Genomic DNA, 26,587 nt, shown 5'->3' with positions numbered 1-26,587 from the left:
TTCGTTTGCCAATAAATAATCAATGGCTGACAGGGAACTCTGTGATATGCTTGGAATAACTTCAAGGAAAAACAAAACTCCCAAGTGGAGCCATCTTTTGAAAAGAGACTATACATCTTATGAAAAGGGACTATGCTGATGTTAATTCAGAGGACAGAACTTCTGGTATCTGTCAATCACGAACTTTCTGTATTCTGCAATGAATGCTTACAAGGTCTTGGCTAATAGACTGAGAATTATAATGCATGAACCCATGACTAGAGGCCATCATCATATGCCTTAAGTTAACAACTAACACATGATGTAATAGGAATCCTGGTAGAAGGATTCGGACTTTTTTTTCCTATTGAAAACTTGAGTCTTATCTGAGAGTTCACAGTTTCCTAGGTGTTGTTGCTCTGTGTATAATCTGGGTTCTTTGTATGTTTTCCGTTTCTGAGTGGCTTTTAATTTATTAAGAATATTAGTGCTAAGGCTTCATTCTCTTAATTCTTCATCTTCTAGGTAATAAGAACTATTCTCAAAAAGTCTACTGCGGGCTGGATCCTAACCAATGACTAGTAAGCAGAGGTTCCAGAAACTTGGCAGATGTTATTTGTGACTTGGATTGAATGAAGTCTCTGGTTTACAAATTGTTTCCCTCTGATCCAATTCTCTTTCTTAGATATTTTGAATATCCTGATTAAAAAACCTTAAATCCTTTCAGTCGAGATGCTTAGATACCTTCCCGATAAGGAGAAAAACCGAAGCCATTTCTGAGGCTCTGAGTGGGATATCCTCCAGGTAACTCAGCTTCTCAAGGGACTGAATCAGGACATCGCTTATATCGATGCTTACGGGAAGCTACTTGAGGATGTCATTATCCTTTCAGAGTCATTGTAGTATTAAATTACATTAAATACATTAAAAAATCATCCTCAACTTATGACCAATGTCCAACAACTAATGTCAATACAATTTTTTAAAACATTATTTTATTCTTGTTTTCTGGAAGGATAGAAGAAATGAGGAGAGCCATTTTTAAAAACGGAGAAATTCTTGCCATTTCAGGGCAATGCTCCGATGCAGAAATAGGCTCACCAGCAAATCCCAAGCAGACCTCAGAAGAGCCCCTGGGAATCCTTCTTCCTCATCTTTTAGATGAACCACTATCTTCCGAGGAACATCCTAAAACTGACTCCAGTTTGTTGACTGATTTTAAAAACGACTCTCTACATTAGGCAGTTAGCAGAAAAGTTTTCAAGATTTCAGTAGCTAAGCCAATAAGCAGCCAACGGAAGTTGAGAGTAGAATATAGCTAAGGACTTAAAAAAAAAAAATCACGAGATTAACTTATGCAAAACTCTTTCTAGCAGCTGCAAGACAGGAAATGTAAAAAGAAATGGGAGAAATATGGAATACCAATCGGAAAGATCGCAGCACTGAAAGCCCCTCCACGTCTGCTAGACTCAGTTCCATTAAACTGAGGGAGACAATAAATCCGTCAAAAATGTTCCAACCTTCTTGGAAATAATAGTAGGGATCCATGGCTATGAGCTTCAGGAACATTTCCGCTGTGAAAATTCCAGTGAAAACCTAAAGAGCAGAAGGCAGGCGTAAGAAAAAGCACAAGAAAGAAAACGCCTTTATCATTTAACTTTGATTACGACACATCCAAGAAGCCGCAAGAGCCAGCCTTGACTAAATCCTCCATCTGAGGACAGCAACACTCAGATGTCCCCTGACCACGCCGCACGATGCGGGAAAGTCTTCTTACTTCCCCTGAATCAAGTACTCAGCCCGGCGCCCCCATCTTTGTTGCCAGAACTCCTCAATGCACGTCGTTCAAGACTGCAGTTTAAACATGATTCTAAGCAACGGGGAATATCACACAAGTGACTGACTCCTCAAGGGTCGGCCAGCATCTGAGTGGGTATGTTTGGGATGTTGTTAAAAAAATTGCGGAGTTCCCGTCGTGGCGCAGTGGTTAACGAATCCGACTAGGAACCATGAGGTTGCGGGTTCGGTCCCTGCCCTTGCTCAGTGGGTTAACGATCCGGCGTTGCCGTGAGCTGTGGTGTAGGTTGCAGACGCAGCTCGGATCCCGCGTTGCTGTGGCTCTGGCGTAGGCCGGTGGCTACAGCTCCGATTGGACCCCTAGCCTGGGAACCTCCATATGCCGCGGGAGCGGCCCAAGAAATAGCAACAACAACAACAACAACAAAAGACAAAAAAAAAAAAATTGCACTCTCTGTGTTATAACTATATGAGAATTAGTCCTGACTTGACATTATGCGTCTTCTCAAACACAGACATAATCTGCTGCAGGGTTTCTTTCTTTCTTTCTTTTTTGTCTTTTTAGGGCCGTACACGCAGGATGTGGAGGTTCCCAGGCTAGGGGTCCAATAAGAACTGCAGCTACTGACCTACACCACAGCTCACAGCAAAGCTGGATCCTTAACCCAATGGGCAAGGCCAGGGATCAAACCCGCATCTTCACAGACGCTAGTTGGGTTCACTAACCGCTGAGCCACGACGGGAACTCCAGGGTTTCTTATTTTCAGTGGTAAAAGCAATGGGACACAGCTAAACATGTGCAAACTACAGGAGATCCATTCATAGTCTCACCACCTTACAAACGCTTATTATTTTAATGCTACTGTTTAATGTCCTTTTCTGTTAAGCTAAATCAAAGTTCATAGTGCAAGTTAAGCTTCTACAGAAGGGATATCACTCGCAGTGAGTCAGGAAAGTAGGGGCAGCTCATCAGCTCCCGACACACAGTTTACCCTCAGCGTGAGCCCATCAAAGGTTTCTTTACGGAGCAACATGAACCCGCTTTATACACACTAAGCAGAGACTGAATGTGCTGTCCCCTTGGTTCCTGGCGAACACACAGAAGTGCTTAGTAACAGGCACGAGCTGAATGACCTGAGAATACCTATACTGTGGGAACTCTGGCTCCTGAGAGAAGATCAATGACACGGTCACGTGGTGTGGCCTTTCAAAGGGTGGACTGGCCTCTGGCTGCCTGGTAGGAAGGCCTGAGACTGACACCAGCAACTGTGTTGTTTCAACACACACAGTGGGCTGCCCTCGTTTGGGGCTTGGGAGAAAATAAATCTGTAACTATTGGTTGCATGAAAGAATTACTTTTTTAAAAACAGAGGAGACTAGATTTAAGGTTCTCCCTTTGATGTTATTTTTATTTGCACCGTGATATGCTTCTTGAGGAGGAGAAAAAGGAATTACAAGCAGCACATCAATAACTGTATATAAATGTCACTCTTGTGAATGTCATCAAGTATTCACCTGAGAATTTATGTTCTAGTACCGCAGCTCTCAAAGTGTACTGGGGGATCCTTGGGTCCCTAAGACCCTCATGGGGTATGAAGTCTTCTTCTCTTTCCAACTACATATCTGTGTGAGGCCAGGTTTTCATCTTTCACTTTAAGCAAAATAATATATAGCGATGGATTAAGTACAGAAGCAGATAAATCTAGGTATCTTCTACTAAACCAGACACGAAGAGTTCCCTGGTAGCCTAGCAGTTAAGGGTCTGGCATTGCCACTGCTGTGGCTTGGGTAACTGGTGTGGCGTGGGTTTGACCCCTGGCTTGGGAACTTCTGTATGCCGCAGGCATGGCCGAAACAAAACACAACCAAAAACTCAAACACACAAAACACTAGACATGACAGAGATTTGCAAAAATGCCAAACAATCCATTTTTTTCCTTCAGAAAATATTTTCCCCCATAAAATGTTATTTACATAACTGTGTAATGGATATATGATTGTGATTTAAAAATAAGTATTTAAGATTTTTGTTGGTTTTAATTTCAAATATGGTAAATATGAAAAGATAACTCACATAAATGAAAGCGCTTTAGCTCTTTTTAAGAGAATAACAGGGCCCTAAAACCAAAAAAAGATGGAGAAGTCTGTTCCAATCAAATGCTCTGAATTCACAGGCAGCATATGTTTCTAGTTTGGACAAGCCCCTGGCACCGGCCTGAGAACATAATGCCAGGGCAGCAGGCAAGGTCTCCGGTGCCCTGAGACTGGGGGTCAGCCTGGGGCCTGGGAAGGGTAGGGGGAAGCAGCACACCTCCTCTGTCCTCTGCCACAACTGCGTCTGCAGACAAATCAGGCTCCTCTGGGAGCCTTTCGGATTTGTTTGCCCCTGTCTCCTCCCAGGAGGCCGAGGAGCTCCTGCTCTGTAGTCCTTCCAAAGAGGATGAAATTCAATTTGACAAAAGCCCTGTGTGTACTGCAGTGGAGACAGGGAAAAACCAACATGTGACCATGAAAAATAGCAGATCCTTGGGAACTCGGTCACCCTGAGGTCGGGTGACCCAAGTGGTTGTAATACTGAGATTCGTCTGGTTTTAGTGCTCAAAGTCCTCCATCCTGGGTGGACAAGGTGATCCACTTGTACTGGCTTGCTCAGAACTGCCCCACTTTTAAGGGAAAGTTCTATGTCCCAGGAGCCCCGTCAGATCTGTGCAGACTAGAATGGCTGCTTATCCAAATGAAAGATCCAGGCACAAAGACTAAAATATCAGGAAGTAGGTTTCTAAAAAGCGTATGTATAAGGGGCTACAGGGACACAGATCAAAGAAAAATTAAAATCTGGAAAGAATTCCTTTTGGTTGAAAATCTAGTTAAACTGTAGTTACTTTACCACATAACATTCATGTGTATTTGGTAAAGGAGGAAAAACAACTTCCTGTTTTTCTTTTTTGGCTTAGATTCTCGGAAATTAAACTTACATGTCAGGTTAAGCTTTCACCCTTCCTTCCAGACCCCCTCCTCTCAAGAGATTTAGTCCTAAAGCTCTTATCTACATGGTGGGGGGCCTGGGGCAGCTGAGAAGGAGGGCTGCCTAGGGTGGGCTGTCAGAGCCTATGTAGGCCATGGAGGGTGCCCACTGGGGGCCAGTCCAGTGTCTGCGTGGGATGGCTGCCCAGCACAGGGTGCGAAGGCCTGAGGACGGCTGGAGAGTGCCCACGCTGGAGCGGGTAGGAGACTGGGCAGAGAGGGTTAGAGCTTAACCAGGTGGAGAGGGCATCCTCAGGGGGAGGACGGCTTGATGTGGGGTGTCAAAGCCTGAGAGGGCTCAAGAAAGTGTCCACACAGACAGCTGGCCCAGGGAGGCGTGTCAGAGCCAAGCAGGGTGAGGGGCACGTGGCCTGGCATCAGGAGTTAGCTACAGAGCCAGGCGAGGAGAGCTTCCGGGTGGAAGGACGGCCTGAGTGGGGGGAGGTGGGGAGGGGCGGGTCCCTGCAGGCGGGCAGCAGGGAGCAGAGAGTCAGAGCCTGAGCAGGGCAAGGGGGGAGGCCCGGCGTGGGGTGTCTGAGTCCAAGCAGGATGCAGAGAGCTTCTATGGTGGGGGAACCCTGGTGTAGGGTGGGGAGGGGTATACTGAGAGGCGTTCAAGGAGTTCGAGTGGGGTATGGAAAACGAGGGGGTGTGGGGTGGCCCGGCCTGGGTGTCGGCCTGAGACGTGTGAGGAGGGGTCGACATGAAGGATGCTGTGTGGATGCCGGAGGCCCAGCATGGGGTTCAGAGCCTGCCCCGGGGAGAGGACACCCAACGTTGGAAGAGGTAATGGTGGCTTTTTAAAAAAAACGATCAAAGGTCGCCTACTAAAGACAGTGGCGACCAGGTTTCTTTCTGTTGGTGAAGGAGTTACAAACACAGAAAGGGGAAACCAGAAAGAACCATGTAGTGCCCCTGTGCCGAGAGGCATCGCGCTCTGGCAGACCTGGATTTCTAAATGTCGGCTTCCACTAAAACAAGGGCTGCGTGAGAAACGGCTGATTCCAGGCCTGAGACTGGAAAGATATAAAGTCAGCCTGGAATATATCTGCAAAAACAAAGAAGCAAGGAGGAGATGCTGAAAGGACACAGAAGCCACCTTGAAGGGACTCCCACTGGCCAGATCGGGAACCGTTTAAACACCCAAGTACATGATGGGGACGGATTAAAACCCACTGACTAAAACCGAAAACCACGAGTCCACACTGACATTAGTAAATAAAAGAATCAATCACATTTAACGAAAAATAAGAAATTGAGATCGTTTCAAAGTGTCTTCCTCACGAATGCTTATTAATTATAAACAGGAAAAGAATAACTTTACAGGAAAGAAGCCTGGCAGACCTCTCCTTAATCAAGTCATCAAGTGATCAGCGGCAGAAATGGGACGGAAGGAAATCGTGCCACCTGGCAGATGCGATGAGAGGAAGATGGCCTCGCTTGTGGGACAGTCCTGCCAAAGGCATCACCTGAGTCTAATCAGGAGGAGGTACTGGACAAACCCAGATTGAGGGGATTCTACGAAAGAACTGGCTCGTCATCTTCAAACGTGATACATTTGACCTTGATAAGGTCATGGAAGTTGAAGACAGAGGCGCTCTCCTGGGCTGGAGAAAGTTAGAGATATGAGAGCTAAATGCAGGGGTAACTCTGGAACAGCTTCCTCCCTATTACTGGGATTATTGGCACAATTTCAAGGGGCCTGAGAATGAGAAGGCAGGGATGCGCCATGGTAATTTCCCGATTTTGGCAGTTATATCATGGTTGTGTAGGAGAATGTGCGTGTTTATAAAAAACGCGCTAAAGTATTTGGGGGTGACAGGCTGTGTCAGCAACTTACTCTCAAAAAATAGCTTTTTGTACTGTACTTGAAACGTCTGTAAGATTGAGTTGTTTAAAAAAAAAACAACTGCTTTTTAAAAAAAAATGAGCGTTGCAACATTTATTTCAGGTTCTCTTGTTTTTTGTTATGTTTTGCTTTTCGTATTTTTTTTTTTTTTTCTTTTTCAGCACATAGGCAGTATGTGGGAATTCCTGGGCCAGGGATTGAACCTATGCTGCATGGCAGCAACCAGAGCCACAGCAGTGAGAATGCTAGGCCATCAGAGAACTCCCTAAAAAAACCCCACCTTATAAACTCACTGCTGTATTCAAATGGCTGCAAAAAAAAAAAAAAAAAAGTCATTACCTTTATCTACTAAGCGATACAAAGTTGTAGAAGTCACCTAGCCTCCCTGGCTTCAGTTTCCGCTATAAAACATGGGGGTTGCATTGAATTATCTTTAAGCTTCCTTCTACCAGGACCATTTTTTCCTGAGGGGAGGTGGGAAGAGGCAGGGCCTGCCGATTTACAGAACACTGTTCTCCCTTCCCTCCAAACACCCATCTGCACATCTATGGACACGCACAGCTTAATTCGCTGTCCCGGCTGTGGGAAAACCTGAGTCCATCCATTGTTTTCATTCTCTTATTCCCAGGTTCAGTCAAAGGCTGGATCTACAGCTCCAGGCCCTTGAAAGTTCTCCCACTGAGCTACACTCACACGGGTCCTAAACAAGCAGAGGACTCTTCACCGTCCCCAAACTTCTGCATCGGTTCTTGTTTTATCTTCCCAACTACTAAGGGCATGGTATTATCCTCATTTTGTAGATGCAAACCATTTCTGGACAGAAATCAATGGCTTCTTTTAGGCTAACAGGTCCAAAACAGAACTTGATTTTACTTATTTATTTTTTATTGTTTTTGCTTTTTAGCGCCGTACTCACGGCACATGGAGGTTCCCAGGCTAGGGGCTGAACTGGAGCTGCAGCTGCCGGCCTACACCACAGCCACAGCAATGCCAGATCTGAGCCGCATCTGTGACCTATACCACAGCTCATAGCAATACTGGATCCTCAACCCACTGAGTGAGGCCAAGGATCGAACCCTCATCCTCATGGATCCTAGTCGGGTTCGTTCACTGCTGAGCCATGAAGGGAACTCCCCGGAACTCTTGATCTTAAACTCCACACCTTTTCCTTGCTCAGTCGTCCCCATCTCCCCCTCGGTTAACAGATGCCCTAAATCTAGTCCCCCTTCTTGATTTCTTTCCCTCCACCCTCACTTCCAAGCCACTGGCCAGTCCAAAGTGTCCTGAGCCTCTCGCTGCTCTCCATCACCACCGCTCATCACACCTACTCTCCCCCCCCACCCCGAAGCTCCGCCCCCAGAGTGATTTGGCTCAGGGAGTCCCTGAACATTAGCTGCTGACTTCTCCTCCTCCCTCTGTCTCCACTAACACCTCTGAGCAGTCTTCTGAAGGCTCACCACTCTAGTTGAGGTATGACGCCAAATGTCTAGATTTTTAAGAAGGGAAAATAACATTATTTGCTGGCCTGGTCTAAGGGCAATTCTGCTGGTAGTATTTGAACAGCCCTCTCAAAAACCCTTGGAAATCGGAAACAAGTTCTGTCAAATGCAAGTAAAAGTAAACACTCTGAGAAAAACAAAACACTGCAGGAAAAACACCACTGCTGCCACCTCAACAACAACAACAACAACAACAACAGGTCCTATTTCTCATTGCAGAAGCTTTGACTAATAAAATAAAGATGATATTTAAGTGATGTTGTTGACTGCCTCCAAATGCAGCTTGATTGCCAAGCCCCTGGGTTAGCCGATGACACAGGCTCCTTTCGGAGCCAGTTAGCGATGTCCTGGACAGTCCACGGCTGTCCTGTCTTAAGACTACAGGTATTTCATTGAGCCACACATCACAGCAGTGAGCCTGAAGGATGTCACTAACTCAGACAGGAAGACCGGAAACATCACAGAATCATCTTGGATGTGGACTAGGGAATAAAATCAGCTATAAGGACTAACCAGATAAAAGATCCCTTTTGCTATGTGTGTTTTCAGAGTCAGAGGTCAAAATATTATAACACTTTAATAGTGTATTCAGACTTTAGGTAGAAACTCTCTCTGTGTGTCCCTGTGCGTGTGTTCCTGTGCATGTGTGTATCTGTGTGTGTGTATGTGTGTGAGAGAGAGAAAGAGAACGCAGGCAGAGATCACACACAAATTAAATGGTAACAACTAGATGTGATGTGCCTGTGGTGTAACTTCTAAGGAATAAACGAGGCTACATGACCTACAGGATTCTTTCTAACTCTTTATTGTCTACCAAAATTCAGTCAGGAGTTCCCGTCGTGGCTCAGAGGTTAACGAACCTGACTGGGAACCATGAGGTTGCGGGTTTGATCCCTGGTCTTGCTCAGTGGGTTGGGGCTCTGGCGTTGCTGGGAGCTATGGTGTAGGTTGCAGATGCTGTGGCTGTGGCCTAGGCCAGCAGCTACAGCTCCAATTTGACCCCTAGCCTGGGAACCTCTATATGCCTCCGGTGCGGCCCTAAAAAGATGCACGCACGTGAGCACGCACACACACACACACAAATTCAATCAACTCCTGTTTTTGTACTAATGAAGTAAAACAGATAATCCCCAAATCACCACTCCTTGACTTCAGAATACACCATATAATCTATCCTTTAAAACTGTATACTTATCTTCTAAATAACATAAGAAATTTATGACTTAGGCTAACTTTAAAATAAAATTTGGCACAGATCAACTAATGGTAAAAACTGGATAAGAGCTCAGAGGGGGAAATCAACCTAGAATTTAAAATTTCCCATAGACAGTCCCCATATGGAGAATTAATATATAACATTACGGGCAAATTCATCGTTACATTTAGGGCACCAGAAGAGCTCCCCCATTCTGTGGTGGTCGTTGCTGAAGGTGAAAGGGGAAGCGATTTGCTGGAGTAATGCAGGACTCAATGTGAGGAACAGAATGAGAAAAAAAAAAAATCCACGAGTCCTTGGCTCAGGCTGCTGAAACCAACCCACTGTACCATGCCTCCCATTCTGTCACCATGGGTAGTTTTCTGCCAAGAGCTCCTAAATGACGTCTTCAAAGTTCTGCAGAAAGAGGAAACAGCCAAGGGATCACAACGGTGGGCAGAGCGGCTGGGGCTGCGGCATATGTGGAAGCATGTGTCTTCCAATTAACTATTCCTTTCTTTTCAACTAAACACTAGCTTTCGGGATCAGCAAAAGAGGTCCTACAGGCAAAACCCGTTCAGATCGTAAAATCAAGAGACAGTGCTCCATCTTACCAGATTTCCTACAGCCAAGACATGTTCAAACTGCGGGGTCATAGGATGGTGCTCCATTGCCATAAACAGCGTATTGAGGACAATGCAGATGGTGATGGCCAGGTCCACAAAAGGGTCCATGACGATCAAGTTCACAATCTCTTTCAGCTTTATCCAGTAGGGGTGACACTCCCAGATGAGGAAAGTGTTGGCAAATTTATACCAGCATGGCGGGCACTTCCTCTGAGACTCTTCCAGCTCTGTGGGGAATAGAGAACAAAGGCGGCCCCTCAGTTCACTGCGAGAAAACGAAGGGGCTGGGCTTGGTTGGGATGCTGCAGCTATGGACACGAGAAAGAAGGCGGCTGGAGTGCGAACCTTCTTGAGCGGGGGTTTCCCTCAGTTTTCCTTCTCTTGAAGGCAGAGAGGAGGCGTGTTCCGTAAACCAGGTCACATCCCTGTTAACACTGATCTAGCTACAAACAAAACTCAATCCATCCCTTTGGGGAGTAGAGAATAGTGGTCGCAAGTTTGGCCTCTGGAGTCTGACCCCACAGTTTAACTGGCTTCAACACACACAAGTGTGTGTGACCTCAGGCAAATACTGACTGACTCCTCTAAGCCTCTGTTGTCCCTTCTGAAGGGACACCGACTTTCTAGGTTATAGGACTCATTGAGCCCTATAATCCTCATCCGCTGATTATGGATTAAGTGGTTGACGGCATAGTGTCTGGCATGAGGTAAGACCTCAATAAACAGGAGGTATCTTATTACACATTGTATATTAAATGCTTATTGGAGAAGCAGTTAAAAGCACAAACTCTGAAGCCAGACAATACGTGGGTGCAAATACCAGCTCTGACAATTGCTAACTGTGGGATCTTGAGTAAATTACTTCAATTTGCCATGAGAATTAAATGAGCTAAAACAAACACTAAGTGCTTCAGAACACCCTGGCATATAGCAAGAGCTATGGAGGTATTGGCTATTCTTATTTATTATCTTTACAGCAGAACCAGCATCATCAAACGAGCTGCCATGTGGATTCTCTCATGTTCCAAGACGTAAGCGTTCACAATGCCGCCAGAACAGAGGTCTCGTTCTTTTTCTTCTCCTTCCTCCCTCTTTTCTCATCTCTGCGCTCGTCTCTTTCTCCTTTTCTTGCCTTTTCACCCCTTCCCTTCTCTCTTTATCTTCTTCCTTTCCCCATCCCTTGGTCTCCTTCTTTCCTCTTTCTTTCTCTCTTGTCTTATTCTGTCTCTTTAGTCTGCCTGTCTCTCTTTAGAATTGGAACCTGTTTTCGCAAAAAAGATCTTATATGATCCCCAGTGTATAAAACAGACAAACCAGGAACTGTTCTAGTTGAGGCAGGAAGAGGAGCTTGGTGCTCAGTCCAATTCACTGCTTCCTCCCCTGAGGTACTTCCCCAGGATCCTAGGACTCTGACAGACACAGACTACAAATCACTGCACTAGATGACCTCTAAGGCTGTTAACCAAGCAAAGATTAGAAAGGACGATTAGACACCAAAGGCAGAGAGACATCCAGCTACAACGATCAAGGCGTGAGGCCCTTGGTGACAAGGCCCTCCTCCTAGTGAGAATGAGGTATAACAACTAGCGTGTAGAAAGTCCAAGGACTTTCATCGGGAAGAATGTGCTTTAAGGGGTGTAACTCTGAACACCTGTCAGCACGATGATCCTCACAGGCAAGGCCTAGGCTCTGTGGGGTTGGATATAACTGCATCTCCCACGGCCTTGGCTCTACTCAAATCCGCTAACAGAAACCAAATCATTCAGGGAATAGAAAAAAGTTTCCCAACATTTCACCAAGAACAAGATGGCCGCTTTAGTCTACTTTCCCTCTTCCCAACCAGCTGGATGGTGCCCATGGTGATGGCTTTATTTTAGATGGTTGCTTTGGTGGGATTTCTGATTGGCTCCCTGGTTGCTAAGAAAATGGTTGCCTTGGTTTTCCTGATTTAAGGGCCACAGTAAGTGCCACGTGGGAGTCTGCGTGGGAAAGGAAGTCTGTGAAGAAAATTTGCTTTGGCTTCTTCCTCCTAGAACTCCCTTCCTTCCCAAGGTAAATTTAGTTTTCTTCCCAAAAAAGAAAATGAAAAGGTTCTCTTATTTCCATAAATTCTTATAGCACATATTTGGAAATTTGGTTCCGTTCCTTTTTTAATCCCCTCCTTTCTCCGAATGTCTGCCGCTCACTGGCACGTGGAGGTTGAGGCAGTGCCTATTTCACGTTTCTAACAGTTGACACAACTGTCATGCTTTACCATGAACTGGGCCCCGAGTCCTTGCCAGATGGTGAAGACAGGTTTCCCTCCCCAGTGCGGCACCAAAAAGGGGGACGAGATAGCTCTTATCCCCATTTACCGAGACCCGAGAAGCCTCAGGATGATCTTTTCTGTTGCACAAAAACTAAGATCACGTGGAGCTTTGGGAGTTGGAAAGATCAATTAGGCGAATAAGGAGGTTTACAAAGTGGCTCGAAACTGCGAGCTGTGACGGGCCCCCAAGAATGTGGTCTGGGGGGAACGGGTTAACGTGTTGGGACAGGACGTCCAAAAGTCTGTAGAGTTTCTCTTAGTTTTGCTCCTGGACAGAGAGACTGCTGGAGTCCTAACCTCAGGAGTAGGGAGTTATCCTCAGAGAGGGCCTCATGATTCCTCCAAGATGGTGGTGTGAGCAGATCAGGTTTCTGAAGGCAGAGGCCTCTCTTGGTTCAATTCAGCATCGTGCCAGGCACTGGGAATACACTGGTGAGCAAGAGTCGCCAACCCACAGAGCTCGTAGCTGCACCCGGGAAGGCAGATACCTGATAAGTAATTGTACTGACACTGATGAAAGTGTTTTACTTGAGAGTCAATAATGCTGAGTGCCATCACCGCACCCTCATTCTTAATTCAACTCTCCCCCCCTCTCCCACAGCTGGACTGCTCTGAGGAGATGAAGTGAGACCATATCACTCTGCCGACACCTCGCATCCTGTCCTCTGAAATATGCCCAGCGCTTATGGCTCTGCTGACTGCGGATTCCACTGAGTTTATGGGAGCCTTGTGAGCAGGTTTGTAATAGGACAGGGGTGAGTCAGGGAAGGCAGGATTTTCTATTTACAGAATTCTGGAATTCTCCACTGTGGTTTCTAAACTATTAGATGAGGCTTGCTTCTTTGGTTTTAAATAATAATTATTTAAAACTCTGGATGAAAATAATGCCCGAGGTTCCTAACTAAAGGCCTGGGAAGCAGAAACAGTTACGCATTCAATGCTGGCTTTCCATGCTGGAGCAATCATTAAATACCGAGGGACCAGCAAGTATTGATCCTTCTTAATGTCCTTTAATTCCCTTTCACATCATTCAGCTCCAGCCATTCATTGTTCTTTGCTTATAGCAGTTGTGTCTCCTCAGCTTTAACAAAGGGAGGCACATCCCAGGAGAGGGGATGGGAGGCTGTGTGGGCGGGGAAAGGCAGGACAGACACAGGCCACGTGAGCAGCGGGCTCGGAATGGGAGAAGAACTGGAGTGGCTTCCTGCTTGAGAACACGACCGCAGTGCTCTGGCCCCCAAGCTACCTTTGCATCTGTTCCTTTTTTGTGTGTCTTGGAGGGTAGAGGGTGACGAACGAGGACAGCAGGACAGAAAGAAAAAGAAGAGGAAGAAAAGGGACTAGAACAAGACAAAGTCATGATCCAGTGGTTTATATCTGACTTAGTCGCAGGGCGGAGCACCAAGGCCTCCAAAAGGAATCCTGTAGCCCCCATTCCAGGCACAACAAACTTCAGCTCAATACGTATTTGTGGAGCATCTCCTTTCGCCAGACCCCATGCTAGGCCACTGAGGTTAATGAGTGCAGTGCTGCACTGCATGGCTAGTTCTCCTGTTCTGATGTGTTTTTTTTGTTGTTGTTTTTTTTGTTTTTTTACCAGGAATAGAACAGGGCTGTTGGAGATTGTGAGCTTTTCTTTCTCAACTGTCATAAATATTCAGGGAAATCTTGTCTTGGTCTCCAAGTGAATAAGCCAAGGTTCTTAAGCTAATATAGTTCATCTTGGCAGTCTCATGATTTGCGGTTATTTGCCTGTCATCTCAAAGTATAAATGATAAAGTGTAAAGATGTTCACCCAGACAATGACCTCAACAGGAATGAAAGAAAACAGGAATAAATGAGGGTGTTCAGGAGCTGAAGGCAGGTAGCTCAGCATTCTTTTCACTTGATACGTTTTTTTTTTTTTTGCTTTTTAGGGCCACACCCACAGCATATGGAGGTTCCCAGGCTAGGGGTCCAATTGGAGCTATAGCTGCCGGCCTCTGCCACAGCAATGCAGGATCCTCAACCCACTGAGCAAGACCAAGGATTGAACCTGCAACCCCATGGTTCCTAGTCGGATTCGTTTTTGCTGCACCACAACGGGAACTCCTTGATACGTTCTTAAGATCAGTCCAACTCCTGGCCCACATGCATAGATGTGAGCTCTCCCAAGGAGTTTAAAGTTCCTTTCTAGGGATTCTCCTTTTACCACAGAGCACCCCTCTGCCAGTGTAAGTGGTATTTCACTTCAGCGACTCAAAAAATTAGTAACTTGTTCCAAGGACACATGAATAATTTGAGTTGCCTATCTTGGAGACTCTGGTTATCGTTGGGTCAGCCTGGGTGTGCGGACTCCGAAAAACAGCAGGAACTGTATGGATCTATAACGGGATGACTTAGCTAAATCAACACGAATCTAATTCCGAGGATGCATGTGGAATCAATCAAAACCTTGGGAGAGAAAACCCAGTCACCGAAGTTACCTCCGAAGAGATCAAGAGGAGCCTGGAGCACAGACCAGAGGGGGACAGAAAGCAGACCTTTGCTGGGGACTGCCGTGTGATGGAAAATCCTCCGCTGTCCTCGGCAGGCCAGGCTGTGTCTCGGAGGGGCCCCCTGATGGTGAGTTCTGGCTCTGACAGCCGCGCCACTGCAGACGTGCTGTGATTCAACTGCAGCTGCTCCTCCCCCCGTGGCCCAGAGCTTTGACGTAAGAGGGGTTTCAGCTTACCTAGTCACATGTCCAATATATTTATGGATGTGTGGGGGTGTTTAAAGAGAGGCAGAATTAGGTGGCATCAATGTAGGCACAGTACATTCCTTAAGGGAAAACCAAAGATTTTTAAGTAGCTGAAAAGGAAAAGAGGAAGGTGTATTTTTCGGTCGGCGGCACAAGGGTGCGGGTGGGATTCCACGGTTTTAGACTGTCACAGGTCTCAGGCCATGTCCCTCTCTGCCTCTCACCAACCCCCGGCTCCTCATGGTGACGATTACAGAGGCTTTTTGAGATCCTCTAGCTCACTCCCGTTGTTCCTTTGTACTTTCTACTATCGGTGCATCATGCCGGCAGCAGCTCTGAAGTCCTTACTGGGTTCTGTGCGAGGAGATTTGGGGATGCTGGTTTCTACAACCAGCAGACTCCATTCCTAAAGCTCACAGACAATTGTGGCAAAACTCAGACCCAGGAACTCTATATTTCTCATGCACACTACGAATCTCTGTCTCAGCGGCGTGGACTGACATCACAAGACACGTACCTTCCACTAGCGTATTGGTAACTACACTCAATATGCTGTTGATCCTGTCCTTCCGCCCATAGGAAGCCAGCTGGTCCATGGAGACTAAGAGAGATCCAGGGCCTTTCTTCTTAATTTCCACCTCGGTTGTAGCCTGGAAAACAAAACAAAACAAAACAAAGCAAGTGGGGTGAGTAAGGTCACCTACACATGAAGGCTGGGCCTTGCTGGATATAGTCCGGAGGGCGAGCGGGAGGATACGCTCTGCATCGCATCTTTTTACGCTGATCCTACAAGCCTCTTTACACCTCAACAAGTAGAATGAAACGAGTTGGCCATGGATCACCCTTAGTTCTACAGATACGTGACCAAGTCATTTCATTGTGTCCAAAATCTACAAGGAACCCAAGCGTCTGGCTGGGACCCTCAACCTAAGCAGAGAGTAGAAAGACCAAGACTCCTGGGGGCAACATCACGAGAAGCAGACCCTGAGTTTGCCTGTTCTGGCCTCACAGCCATAGCATTTGGCTAGAATTGGATCATGTGATGAAATAAATTCACCTCTACTTGAAATTACATGAAGGGCCAAGTCCCTGATCACACAGAGTATTACAGACACGGCTTCCTCCACGTGTAGGAACACCGTCACTCTACCTAACTGCTGCTTCCCAATGTCAAACCTGGACCTACCTGAACATCGGCAAGTTCAAGTTTTACCCCAAATCTCCTCTGAGCCACTGTAAAGAAGTATGGTAAGGTTTTGCTATCTTAATTAAATACCTTATACCTTAATTAAATGCCTTATATAGCATTTATATATAAATAATACATGCTTATCTGGCCTTGCTACATTTTTATTTTATGAGTTAACTTGCAATGTTCAAATTCTCAATCAAATAAAAAAGGGTAGAAAACACCATCAGATTGTTAAGGAAAGTATTTTTTATATGCTCCACCCTGGGCAAGATCAGTATGGAAAACTATGGCAAAGGGTTTCTTGATGTCCCTTACTGTGCTCTTTGTGCCAACCTGAATATTCTATGTCAGATCAGACCTAGTGGGGGGGCTTAAAACCTAGCTTTCTAGTAACCATGTTGTCTACTGTTACTGCTTCATCCATAGAAACTTGGCTGCTCCTTCCATGTGAAGGTATGAGGGCAGAGACAGTCAGCAACCCTCAAAGAACAGGGAAGACACGTGTTTGCTTGAAGCCAGATAAGGATCTGTCTGATCAGTATCAGGATACTTTGAAAAGGAAACAATTGCTTCTGGAGAGCTACATCAGAAAGCCTTTCTATTCTTGTATATATATTAAGATTAAGAACCGTACTGAAGAAAATTCCTGGCAGATTATAATTCACCCCATCATAGCATTTTATCAAACTGTTTCACCGATTCAGAGATTTGGTTCGCTTTAGGGTTTTATTTCCTTTGCTTTGCTTTGTTCTGTTTGTTGGATGGAATTGCAGAAGAAATGGAAAGGAAAAAGAACTGGTTTCCCTGGGAATTCCTGGATGCATTATTATACAAACATCTGTACTTGTAAGAATGACTTGTTAACCATTGCCTCAGGTCATGATAAGGCGTATTTGAGAAATCACTTTTTGCTCCAATTTCTAGCCTGGTATTCAACAAATGATTAAACTACTACATTTAAAAAATGATGATCATCTAAAAACAAACACAGAAGGTCGCAATATAATGGACATTCTGGCATTTACTGATTCTATATTTTTACTGCGCTGCCCTTCTGTAATTCTACAGTAGATAGTTTCATAATGCTGACTTCTGAGGTACTGTAAGATCTAATGAACTGGCTGATTCATCAAAGAAGAATGAAATTGCATTTACCATGGCTTTGGTACTAGTATAGCTTACTGTTTTCTGGGCATGCTGGATACAGTAAGATATAAATTCTTCAGACTTTAAAACATAAGCTTTAAAAAACAAAATTAATGAAAATACCGTCTAAAAAGATAGCCAAATGATTAGATTATCATTTATTGAAACCTATTCAAAATATAATTTTGAGCTTGGATTTGAAAAATCCATATAAATTAAAGAAAAATTTATCCCCAAACTTAATATTAACATGGAACAATTAGGGAGTTCCCGTCATGGCACAGAGGAAACAAATCCGACTAGTATCCATGAGGATGCCGGTTCGATCTCTGGCCTTGCTCAGTGGGTTGGGGATCTGGCATTGCCATGAGCTGTGGTGCAGATCGCAGACGCAGCTCAGATCCCATGTTGCTGTGGCTGTGGCACAGGCGGCAGCTGCAGCTCCTATTTGACCCCTAGCCTGGAACCTCCATATGCCTCAAGTGTGGCCGTAAAAAGCAAAAAAAAAAAAAAAAGATGGAACAATTAGGAGTTCCCTTGTAGCACAGTGGGTTAAGGATCTGGCATTGTCACTGCCATGGCTTAGGTCACTGCTGTGGCATGGGTTTAATCCCTGGCCTGGGAACTTCCACATGTCATAGGTGGTTAAAAAAATAAACAAATAAATAAGATGAAACAATTATCATTTATATCCTTCTATGTAAAATAAAAGTAAACAATAGCAGGGAGACAATTTCTGAAACATTATAATTTGTTTCATAATCCATAATGTCTTACAGAACTATAATCTATATTGTACAAAAGCTTAAGTTTCAAAACAGAAACAAATAAAAGAAAATGCTAAGAAATGAAAATTTCAAAGACCACACTTAGGGAATTTTAGAGGGCAAAAAGAGGAATTCACTAACTAACCTTTTTACAAAGGCAAGAGCATTTAGCATAGATGCAAATACCAGGTTCCATCATAAAGTCTTGGAGTTCCCATCACGGCTCAGTGGTTAACGAATCTGACTAGGAACCATGAGGTTGCAGGTTTGATCCCTGGCCTCACTCAGTGGGTTAAGTATCTGGCATTGCCCTGAGCTGTGGTGTAGGTCAAAGGCATGGCTCAGATCTGGCATTGCTGTGGCTGTGGCATAGGCCAGGAGCTACAGCTCCGATTAGACCTCTAGCCTGGGAACCTCCATATGCTGCAGATGTGGCGGTGGAAAAGACAAAAAAAAAAAAAAAAGTCTTATCCTAACAAGATAGCCAGAAAAATTCCCACAACAGACTTCTAAAGATCCATGAATCAAAGAGGTCATCACAGGGAAATTTTAAAAATAAATAACTGATGATAATGAAAACAAAATACCTCAAGATTTATAGAATGAAGCTAAAGAAATTGTTAGAGAAAATTCTGTAGCTTTAAATATTTATATTAGAAAATAAAAAAGATATAAAATCAATGCTCTAGGCTTCCACCTTAAGAAACTAAAAAAAGAAGATCAAATTAAACCCCAGGTAAGTAGATGAAAGGAAATAAGAATGGAAATTAATTAATTAATAAATTAACAAACAATAAATAATCAAAAAAACTCAAATATTGTCTCTTGAAAAGGATCAACAAAATTGATAATTCCCCTAGCAAGACTGACTATGAAAAAAAGATTGAGAAAACACAAGTTATAATTTTTGGGAATGATAAGGGGACACCACTATAAATCTTACAAGTGTTATTAAGTTAATAAGGATATGCTGTGAACAACTTTATGTCATCTCACCTTGGAAGAAATGGACAAACTTATCCCAACACAATCTATCAAAACTGACATGAGAAGAAATAGAAAATCTGAATAGCCCATATTAATTAAAGAAATTATAATAAAAAATCTTATCACAAAGAGACCTCTAGGTCCAGATGGCTCCGTAAGTGAATTCTACCAAATGTTTATGGAAGAAATAATACTAATTTTACACAACTTCTTTCAGAAAATGGAGACTAAGAGAATACCTCTCGACCTGTCTTATAAAGCTAACATAACCCTGATACTTGACCTGACAAGAACATTACAAGAAAAGAGAATTAAAGACCAATATACCCCATGAAAAAAGATGTGAAGTTTTTAACAAAATATGAATAAACAGAATCCAGCAATATATTACAAAGGATACTACATCATGATTAATAGGGTTTATCTAAAAAAAAAATAAGGTCAATTTAACATTATAAAAAAAGTGTTATTCATCACATTAAAGATTAAAGAGAAAAACCATATGATCATCTCACAGATGCAGAAAAAGAACATTTAACAAAATTCAACACCTCTGCATAAAAATAAAATTTCTCATCAAGCCATGAAGACCACTGTAGCAGTTTCAGTCTGATAAAGAATTATCTATGAAAACCTACAGTCAACATCATACTTCTTGGTGAAACATTAAATCCTTTTCCTCTAAAATTGGAAACAAGGAAGGATGTCTGTTTTCATCACTTCTTTTCAATTTGTATCTGAAGTATTAGCTAGTGCAATAAAGTAAGAAAAATAAAGCATAAAGATTGTAGTTGCTGTTATTTATAGAAAGTATTGTACATGTAGAAAGTCCTATGGAATCTGTCAACCCAAACAAACAAACGGATCAAAACTCCTAACTCTCCAAGGTTAACAGAACCAGTACATTAATGTATCAAGGGCATGAGATATATAAAGTCAGTATATAAAAATCAACTGTATTTCTATATTCTGGAAATAAACAACTGAAAATAAAAAATTTTAATTATACCTTTTACAATAGTATCAAAAATATCACATACCAAGGAATAAATCTAGTGAAAGATGTGCAAAACTCCCACTAAAGACTATACAACCTTCCTGAGAGAAATTTCAGATGACTTAAATAAATGGAGAAATATACCACATTCATTGATTGGAAGATTCAATGTAATTAAGGTGCCATTCTCCTCAAATTGATCTATAGATTCAGCACAATCACTATCAAAATTCTAGCTCTTTCTGAAGATGATTCTAAAATTTACAAGGATCTGCAATGGATCTAGAATAGGAAAAATGATTGTTTAAAAAGGATCTATAAATAGCAAAATAATCTCTTAAAAGATTATTTAATAATCTTTAAAAGTTGTTATTTTTTTTGTTTGGCAGGCTTACACTATCTCATTTCAAGACCTATTATAAAGTTACAATGATTAAGACAAATATAGTATTGGTATAAGCACAGGCAAACTGACCAAGGGAACAGAAGAGAGTCCAGAAAGAGACCCACACATGTACATCAATTGATTTTTGACTGAGGTGCCAAATCAATTTAATGGAGAAAGGAAAGTCTTTAAAACAAATAGACAGTGAAAAAACTAGATACCTATCCAGGTTGCCTCCTAAGTGCACACACAAAAATTAATTAAATTGGAAATTAATTAAAATTCATTTGCGCTGAATCAAAGATCTGAATGCCAAACTCAGAACCATAAAACTTATAGAAGGAAAATATCTTCATGATCTTGGGGGTCAGCAAAGACTTCTTAGGATGAAAAAACATAAAAGAAGACAAATTATATATTAGGCTTCATCAAAATTAAAAGCTTATCTATCTGATAAGGGACTTGTATCCACAGCACAGGAAAAACTAAAAAAAAAAATCAATAAAAAAAGATATATAGTGCAACTCAAAGTGGGCAAAAGAGCATATAAACAATTAATAGAAAAAGATACATGAGAAGCCAATAAGCAAATGAAAAGATGCACGTCATCATTAGTCATCAAGGAAATGCAAATTAAAATCATAAGAACATTTTAAACTCACTAAGATGCTAAAATCAACACCAGTTACTAGGTAGGATACAGAGCCACTGGAACACTAATGCATTGTTGACTGGAGTATAAAAAATGGTATGACTATTCTGGAAAGCTGTTTGGCAGTTTCTTAGAAAGTTATACATATATTTACCATATGACCTAGGAATTTCACTCTGAGTATTTATCCATTATAAGTGAAAACACTTATCTACAGAGAGTTGTACAAGAATGTTCTCAGCAAGCTTATTTATACTACCATAAACTGGAACCAACCTGAATGCTCAAACACAGGAAAATGGAAAATCAAACTGGGGGATATTTATACAATAAAATACCACCCATCAATAACAAAGAATGAACTACTGATACACGAAACAACATAAAGTATTTCTAAAACATTTTGAGTGAAGCAAACCAAACAGAAAACATGTATTGTAAGAGTCTGCAAAAATGTAGGAAAACTAATCTACGATGATGCAAATCAGAAGTGGTTGTTTGGAGGTTGGGAAATGGATTGGAAAGGGGTGTGAAGGGGTGTGAGGGTGAGAGTCCCGTGGTAAAGAGGGGCTGAAGAAACAATCCCCAAGTGGTCAGGGGGCTCCTTCTCCACCTCTCTCCTACCTACATCTTTGGTAGTAACTCTTGGGTGCTGATCACCTGTGTACTGTTGCAACACTGACCATGCAGTGGAATTCCTTTGCGAAGGAATGTGGAAGGCAGAGTGTGTAAAGGGGGATAAAATGCTACCTGTATTGTGGAAACAAAGGTCAACTAAATGAGAAAGTCAAAGGCTATTTATTCTGACTTGACGTAGTGATGGAGTCAGCCAGGATTGCATGCATTTTGGGAGACATTCAAAGGCAGGCAGAGGAGGAGGAACGTCTTAGACAGAAAAGAGAAAAGGCTTCAGGTGTGCCGGATTCAAGGCTGGCAGCAGGAAGCTGCAGGCAGGCTAACCAGCAACAGGGCAAACTATGTGATTGGCTAGGGGTGCATATTTGGCTTTCCCTGATCAGCCCTAAGTTGGAAACAGGGACAAAAATTGTTGTCAGTTATTAATGAAGTAATCAACTCCTAGTCACTTTGGGCTGACTGTTATAGAAGTTATTGTTTAGCTTCCTGGATTATCACTGGAGAGAGCAGTCTGGATCCCTACAAACTTGGCTTCTAGCAGGCTGGCTCTCTGGGCTGTTTACTGTTGATAAATAAATTATTGTAGATAAACAGATGTTGGGCAGGTTGTATGTGACAGTTCTGTTTTTATATATTGTCTATTTGTTGTCCATCTGTATGTTTATTTCTCAGTACTCATCAGATCAGACTGATTAAGAAAATGTAATCCACTGCGGAGTTCCCGTCATGGCTCAGTGGTTAACGAATCCAACTAGGAACCATGAGGTTGTGGGTTCGATCTCTGGCCTTGCTCAGTGGGTTAAGGATCCGGCGTTGCGTGAGCTGTGGTGTAGGTCGCAGATGCCGATTGGATCCTGTGTTGCATATGGCTGTGGCAGAGGCCATCGGCTACAGCTCTGATTAGACCCCTAGCCTGGGGACCTCCTTATGCCACAGGAAGCAGCCCTAGAAAAGGCAGAAAAATAAAACAAAACAAAACAAAAAAAAAGAAAAAAAAAAGAAAATGTAATCCACTGAAATCAGGGTATGCACAGTACTAGGATGGGTGGGTCCTTCCCGGAAGACCCTCCTCCCTTAGGTGAAGCTGTGAAAGCTGGGACTGAAAGTCCATGTTCTTGGCTAGAGTTTCTTTCCAATTAAAAAAAAATTGAGATAAGATATACATAACATAAAATTCACCATCTGGACCATTTTAAAGTACATGATTCAGTGGCTTGTGGTGTATTTATGACGTTGCGTCACCGTCTAACCCCAGAACATTTCCCTCATACCAAAGAAAAGCACAGGACTTTCGCAGTTGATTCCAATCCCTGCCTCTATCCAGCCCCTGGCAACCAAGACTTTGCTTTCTATCTGTATGGATTTGCCTCTTCTAGACATTTCAGTTAAATGAAAAAACATCTGTCTATGTGTCCTTTTGCGCCTGGCTCCTCTCACTTAGCGTAATGTTTCCAAGGTTCATTCATGTTGTTTGATGCATCAAGTCCTTTTTATGGCTGAATTATATTCCATTATAGGGATTCCACTATCTCACATTTTGTTTTTCCATTCATCAGCTATGGGTACTTGGGGTGTTTCTACTTGTTGGCTGATATGAATGATGATTTTAAGAATATCTGTGTATAAAATTTTTAGTGAACATCTGTTTTACATTCTCTTGGGTATACACCTAGGAGTAGAATTCCTGGGCCACCGGTGATGGAAACTACGTTTAATTTTTTGAGAAACTGCTAGACTGTTTTCCAAGGTCTATGCACCATTTTACTTTCCTACCAGCAATGCTTGGCTATTGTTCCTTGCGTCGGACTCTGGCCAACTGAAGGGAAGAAAACCTGGAACAGATTCCCTCCATGTAAAGCAGCTTCACTGTCACCTTCCACCTAGAATCTGCTCAGGATTCTGTGAGTATGTGACTGCTATTGGCTCAGCTGCCCAATCTCATCTCCTAGGAGGTGAGAGTATATCCTTCTCCAAGCATGCTGAGACCTCAGGACCAAAGGAAAGAGCACACACTAGTTTTCACCCCTTCTTTATTTCCTCAGGTCATTTTTGGGGGGCCAAATGAAGGTGTATGTTTCTGTTTTATTTTGATGAGGAGGGAGGAGGAGAGTGAACAACTTTTAAAGACAGGAGCTCCCGCCTTTTTAAAATCCAGCCTCTAGGGAGCCTTCGTGCAAAACTATCAGTAACACAGAAAGCAACTAAGAACCTTAATTACCTTAAAGCCAGTATGAATTTGTTTCATTCATCTTAAACATAAAAGTTTATTAGGCATTCAGCCACTGACTTTCAAGCTCCTAAACTACAGCTGTCCTTCTCAAAGAGCTATTCCAAAATATCTGCAGATGATAGGTTTTGCCCACATTTCCACAGATCTACCCAAGGAACCTCAATTTGTGATTGATCTAAACTGCTTTCACACAGAAATATGTAACTGGAAATTTATCAGCCAGTCACCTTTCTTGGAACTAAAATCTAGAGCATTTTAGAAGTGGCCTTAGAACCTAGCCATTTATCTCTTGTTCAAGCCTTTCTAAAATTTTTATGGTATTCTACAAAAATTCTGCTGTAGTCTGCCTTAAAATAACTGTACAATAGTTTCTCCTTCTCAAAGAATCTTTAGAATTTTAGAAGAAATCTGACTCTCTCCAAGTCCAGTAATTCAGTAGAAATCCCACTGTCTAGTTCTCTGGCTAAAAAGGCCCAAAAAGGAAAGGAAAGGAATGGAAACTGCCTTTCTGAATACCAAGGATGGAACAAGTAATACATTTCACATTTTACAAATGTTACTACGTTTAATCTTCAAATAGCCTTAAAACAAAGGTCCCTTCATCTCTTTTTTACAGTTAAGAAAATGGGCTTAAAGACGTTAACGTTTCAGGATCACAAGAGTAAATAAAGAACCTGGGCTTCTAGTTAGCATAGTGTAATGGTTACTGGTTAACACTCTGGAGTTAGACTGCCTGGATTCAAATACTAACTCTACTGCTTACTGGGCAATCTTGGACAAGTTCCTTTATTTCTGTAAGCCGTGGCTGCCTCCTCAGTAAAATGCAGACAACAGTGGTGTCTAACTCAGAGGCAGGGATTGCGCATTAAGTGAGACAACGCTTATACCTGCAATGTGATTTCTAAGTTATGTGATTTTGGGATGGTCAGTGACACCTGCTTCCTTTATGAGTGAAGAGCAATGATTTTCCAGCTCAGAGATGAAGATATGGGAAAGGGCCCCTTACACTCTGTTTCAGCAAAAAGCAAAAGTGAAGATTCTTAAACTATCCAAAAATCATCACCAGTCAATCACAACTGAAAAATAATGAAGCTGTGAAAGTTTTTGATGAGAGTTTAATGAGGTGATATCTGGATGTCTTTTTTTTCCATAGAGAATATTACATTTTTTTTTCTTTTTACGGCCATCAACTGCAGCATATGGAGGTTCCCAGGTTAGGGGTTGAATCGGAGCTGCAGCTGCTGGCCTATGCCACAGCCACGGCAACACTGGATCTGATCTGTATCTATAACCTATGCTGCAGCTTGCAGCAGCTCCAGACCCTTAACCCACTGAGCGAGGCCAGGGATCAGACCCAAGTCCTCAGAGACACTATGTTGGGTTCTTAACCTGCTGAGCCACCGTGGGAGCTCCAGGAATATTATATTACTTAATTTGAGCCTAAAGAAAAAATATAGACGTGGCACAGCCCAAGCATTAATATTGTGTGCAATCAGCTTGTGGACCCTCTGTGGCTCCTATACCACTCCATAAAGCACGAGTATGTAACTGGAAGCATTCTGATGGTTTGGGCGAAGACAAAGTTAATCTGTGGCTGCAGACACATAAAAATGTGCAGACAGTAAGAACCACTATCTTCTAGCCCAAAGAGGTATTAACTGCTCACCTGGCCTGGGCTGCATATAATGAACATATTAATTTTCCCTATGATAAATGACTGTTTTCTTACTTTCCAAGTAAGGAGTCAGGAAGGTCTCTTGGCATCAGGAAGACCTTGGTCCCATTTCTACAAGTCACTAAATCTCTAAGTGTATCTTTTATTTTTTTGTCTTTTTAGGGCCACACACACAGTGTATGGAGAGTCCCAGGCTATGGGTGGAATGGGAGCTGTAGCCACCGGCCTATGCCACAGGCACAGCCACAGCCGCGCCAGATCTGAGCCTCGTCTGCAACCTACACCACAACTCAAGGCAACGCCGGATCCTTAACCCACTGAGTGAGGCCAGGGATAGAATCCACGTCCTCATGGATACTAGTCAGATTCGTTTCCGCTGAGCCACGACAGGAACTCTGAGTCTATATATTAATTGTATAAAACCACCTGGTGGTTTGTACTGAATGGGGAGGTTGTAAGAATTAAATGAGGGAGTTCTTGTTGTGGTTCAGTGGTAATGAATCTGACGAGTATCCATGAGGACAAGAGTTTGATCCTTGGCCTCATTCAGTGGGTTAAGGATCTGGCATTGCTGTGAGCTGTGGTGAGCTGCAGCTCTGATTCAGCCTCTAGCCTAGGAACTTCCATATGCCACAGGTGCATCCCTAAAAAGAAAAAAAAAAAAAAAGGAAATGAAATGAGATCATATGTATAAAATGCTTTTTGCATTGTGTAGTCAAAACTCAGTATATGGTGGCTATAATTATTAGGCCCACTGTAGAAAGCTAGAAAGAACAAGCAAGTGTAAGGAAGAAAGTCTCCAATAATTTCCCCTCCCCAAAGCAACTACTGTTAACTGTCAGTCATCTTTTTACTGCATGCAATTTGTCTTTACATAGATCTGATATCACACCACACAAACTATACCCATTCTGTTTTTGT

The 26,587-nt window shown here is 43.0% G+C and overlaps 1 protein-coding gene across 5 annotated transcripts in view; it reads right to left on the bottom strand.

Annotated features, from left to right (window-relative positions):
• Positions 1–26,587, bottom strand: part of SCN8A (sodium voltage-gated channel alpha subunit 8) — a 196,364-nt gene that overhangs the window by 39,475 nt on the left and 130,302 nt on the right. For all 5 annotated transcript variants that reach the window (XM_021091665.1, XM_003481581.4, XM_021091666.1 and 2 more), the window contains exons 13-15: positions 15,517–15,649; positions 9,958–10,196; positions 1,402–1,575 (exon numbers count right to left, since the gene is read on the bottom strand). In XM_021091665.1, the coding sequence (XP_020947324.1) occupies positions 1,402–1,575; positions 9,958–10,196; positions 15,517–15,649 (546 nt within the window). The remainder of the gene's footprint in view (positions 1–1,401; positions 1,576–9,957; positions 10,197–15,516; positions 15,650–26,587) is intronic.

Source organism: Sus scrofa, chromosome 5, assembly GCF_000003025.6.
Source record: "Sus scrofa isolate TJ Tabasco breed Duroc chromosome 5, Sscrofa11.1, whole genome shotgun sequence".
In the NCBI taxonomy this organism is placed as follows: Eukaryota; Metazoa; Chordata; class Mammalia; order Artiodactyla; family Suidae; genus Sus; species Sus scrofa.
This window is presented reverse-complemented; position numbering and strand designations above follow the sequence as displayed.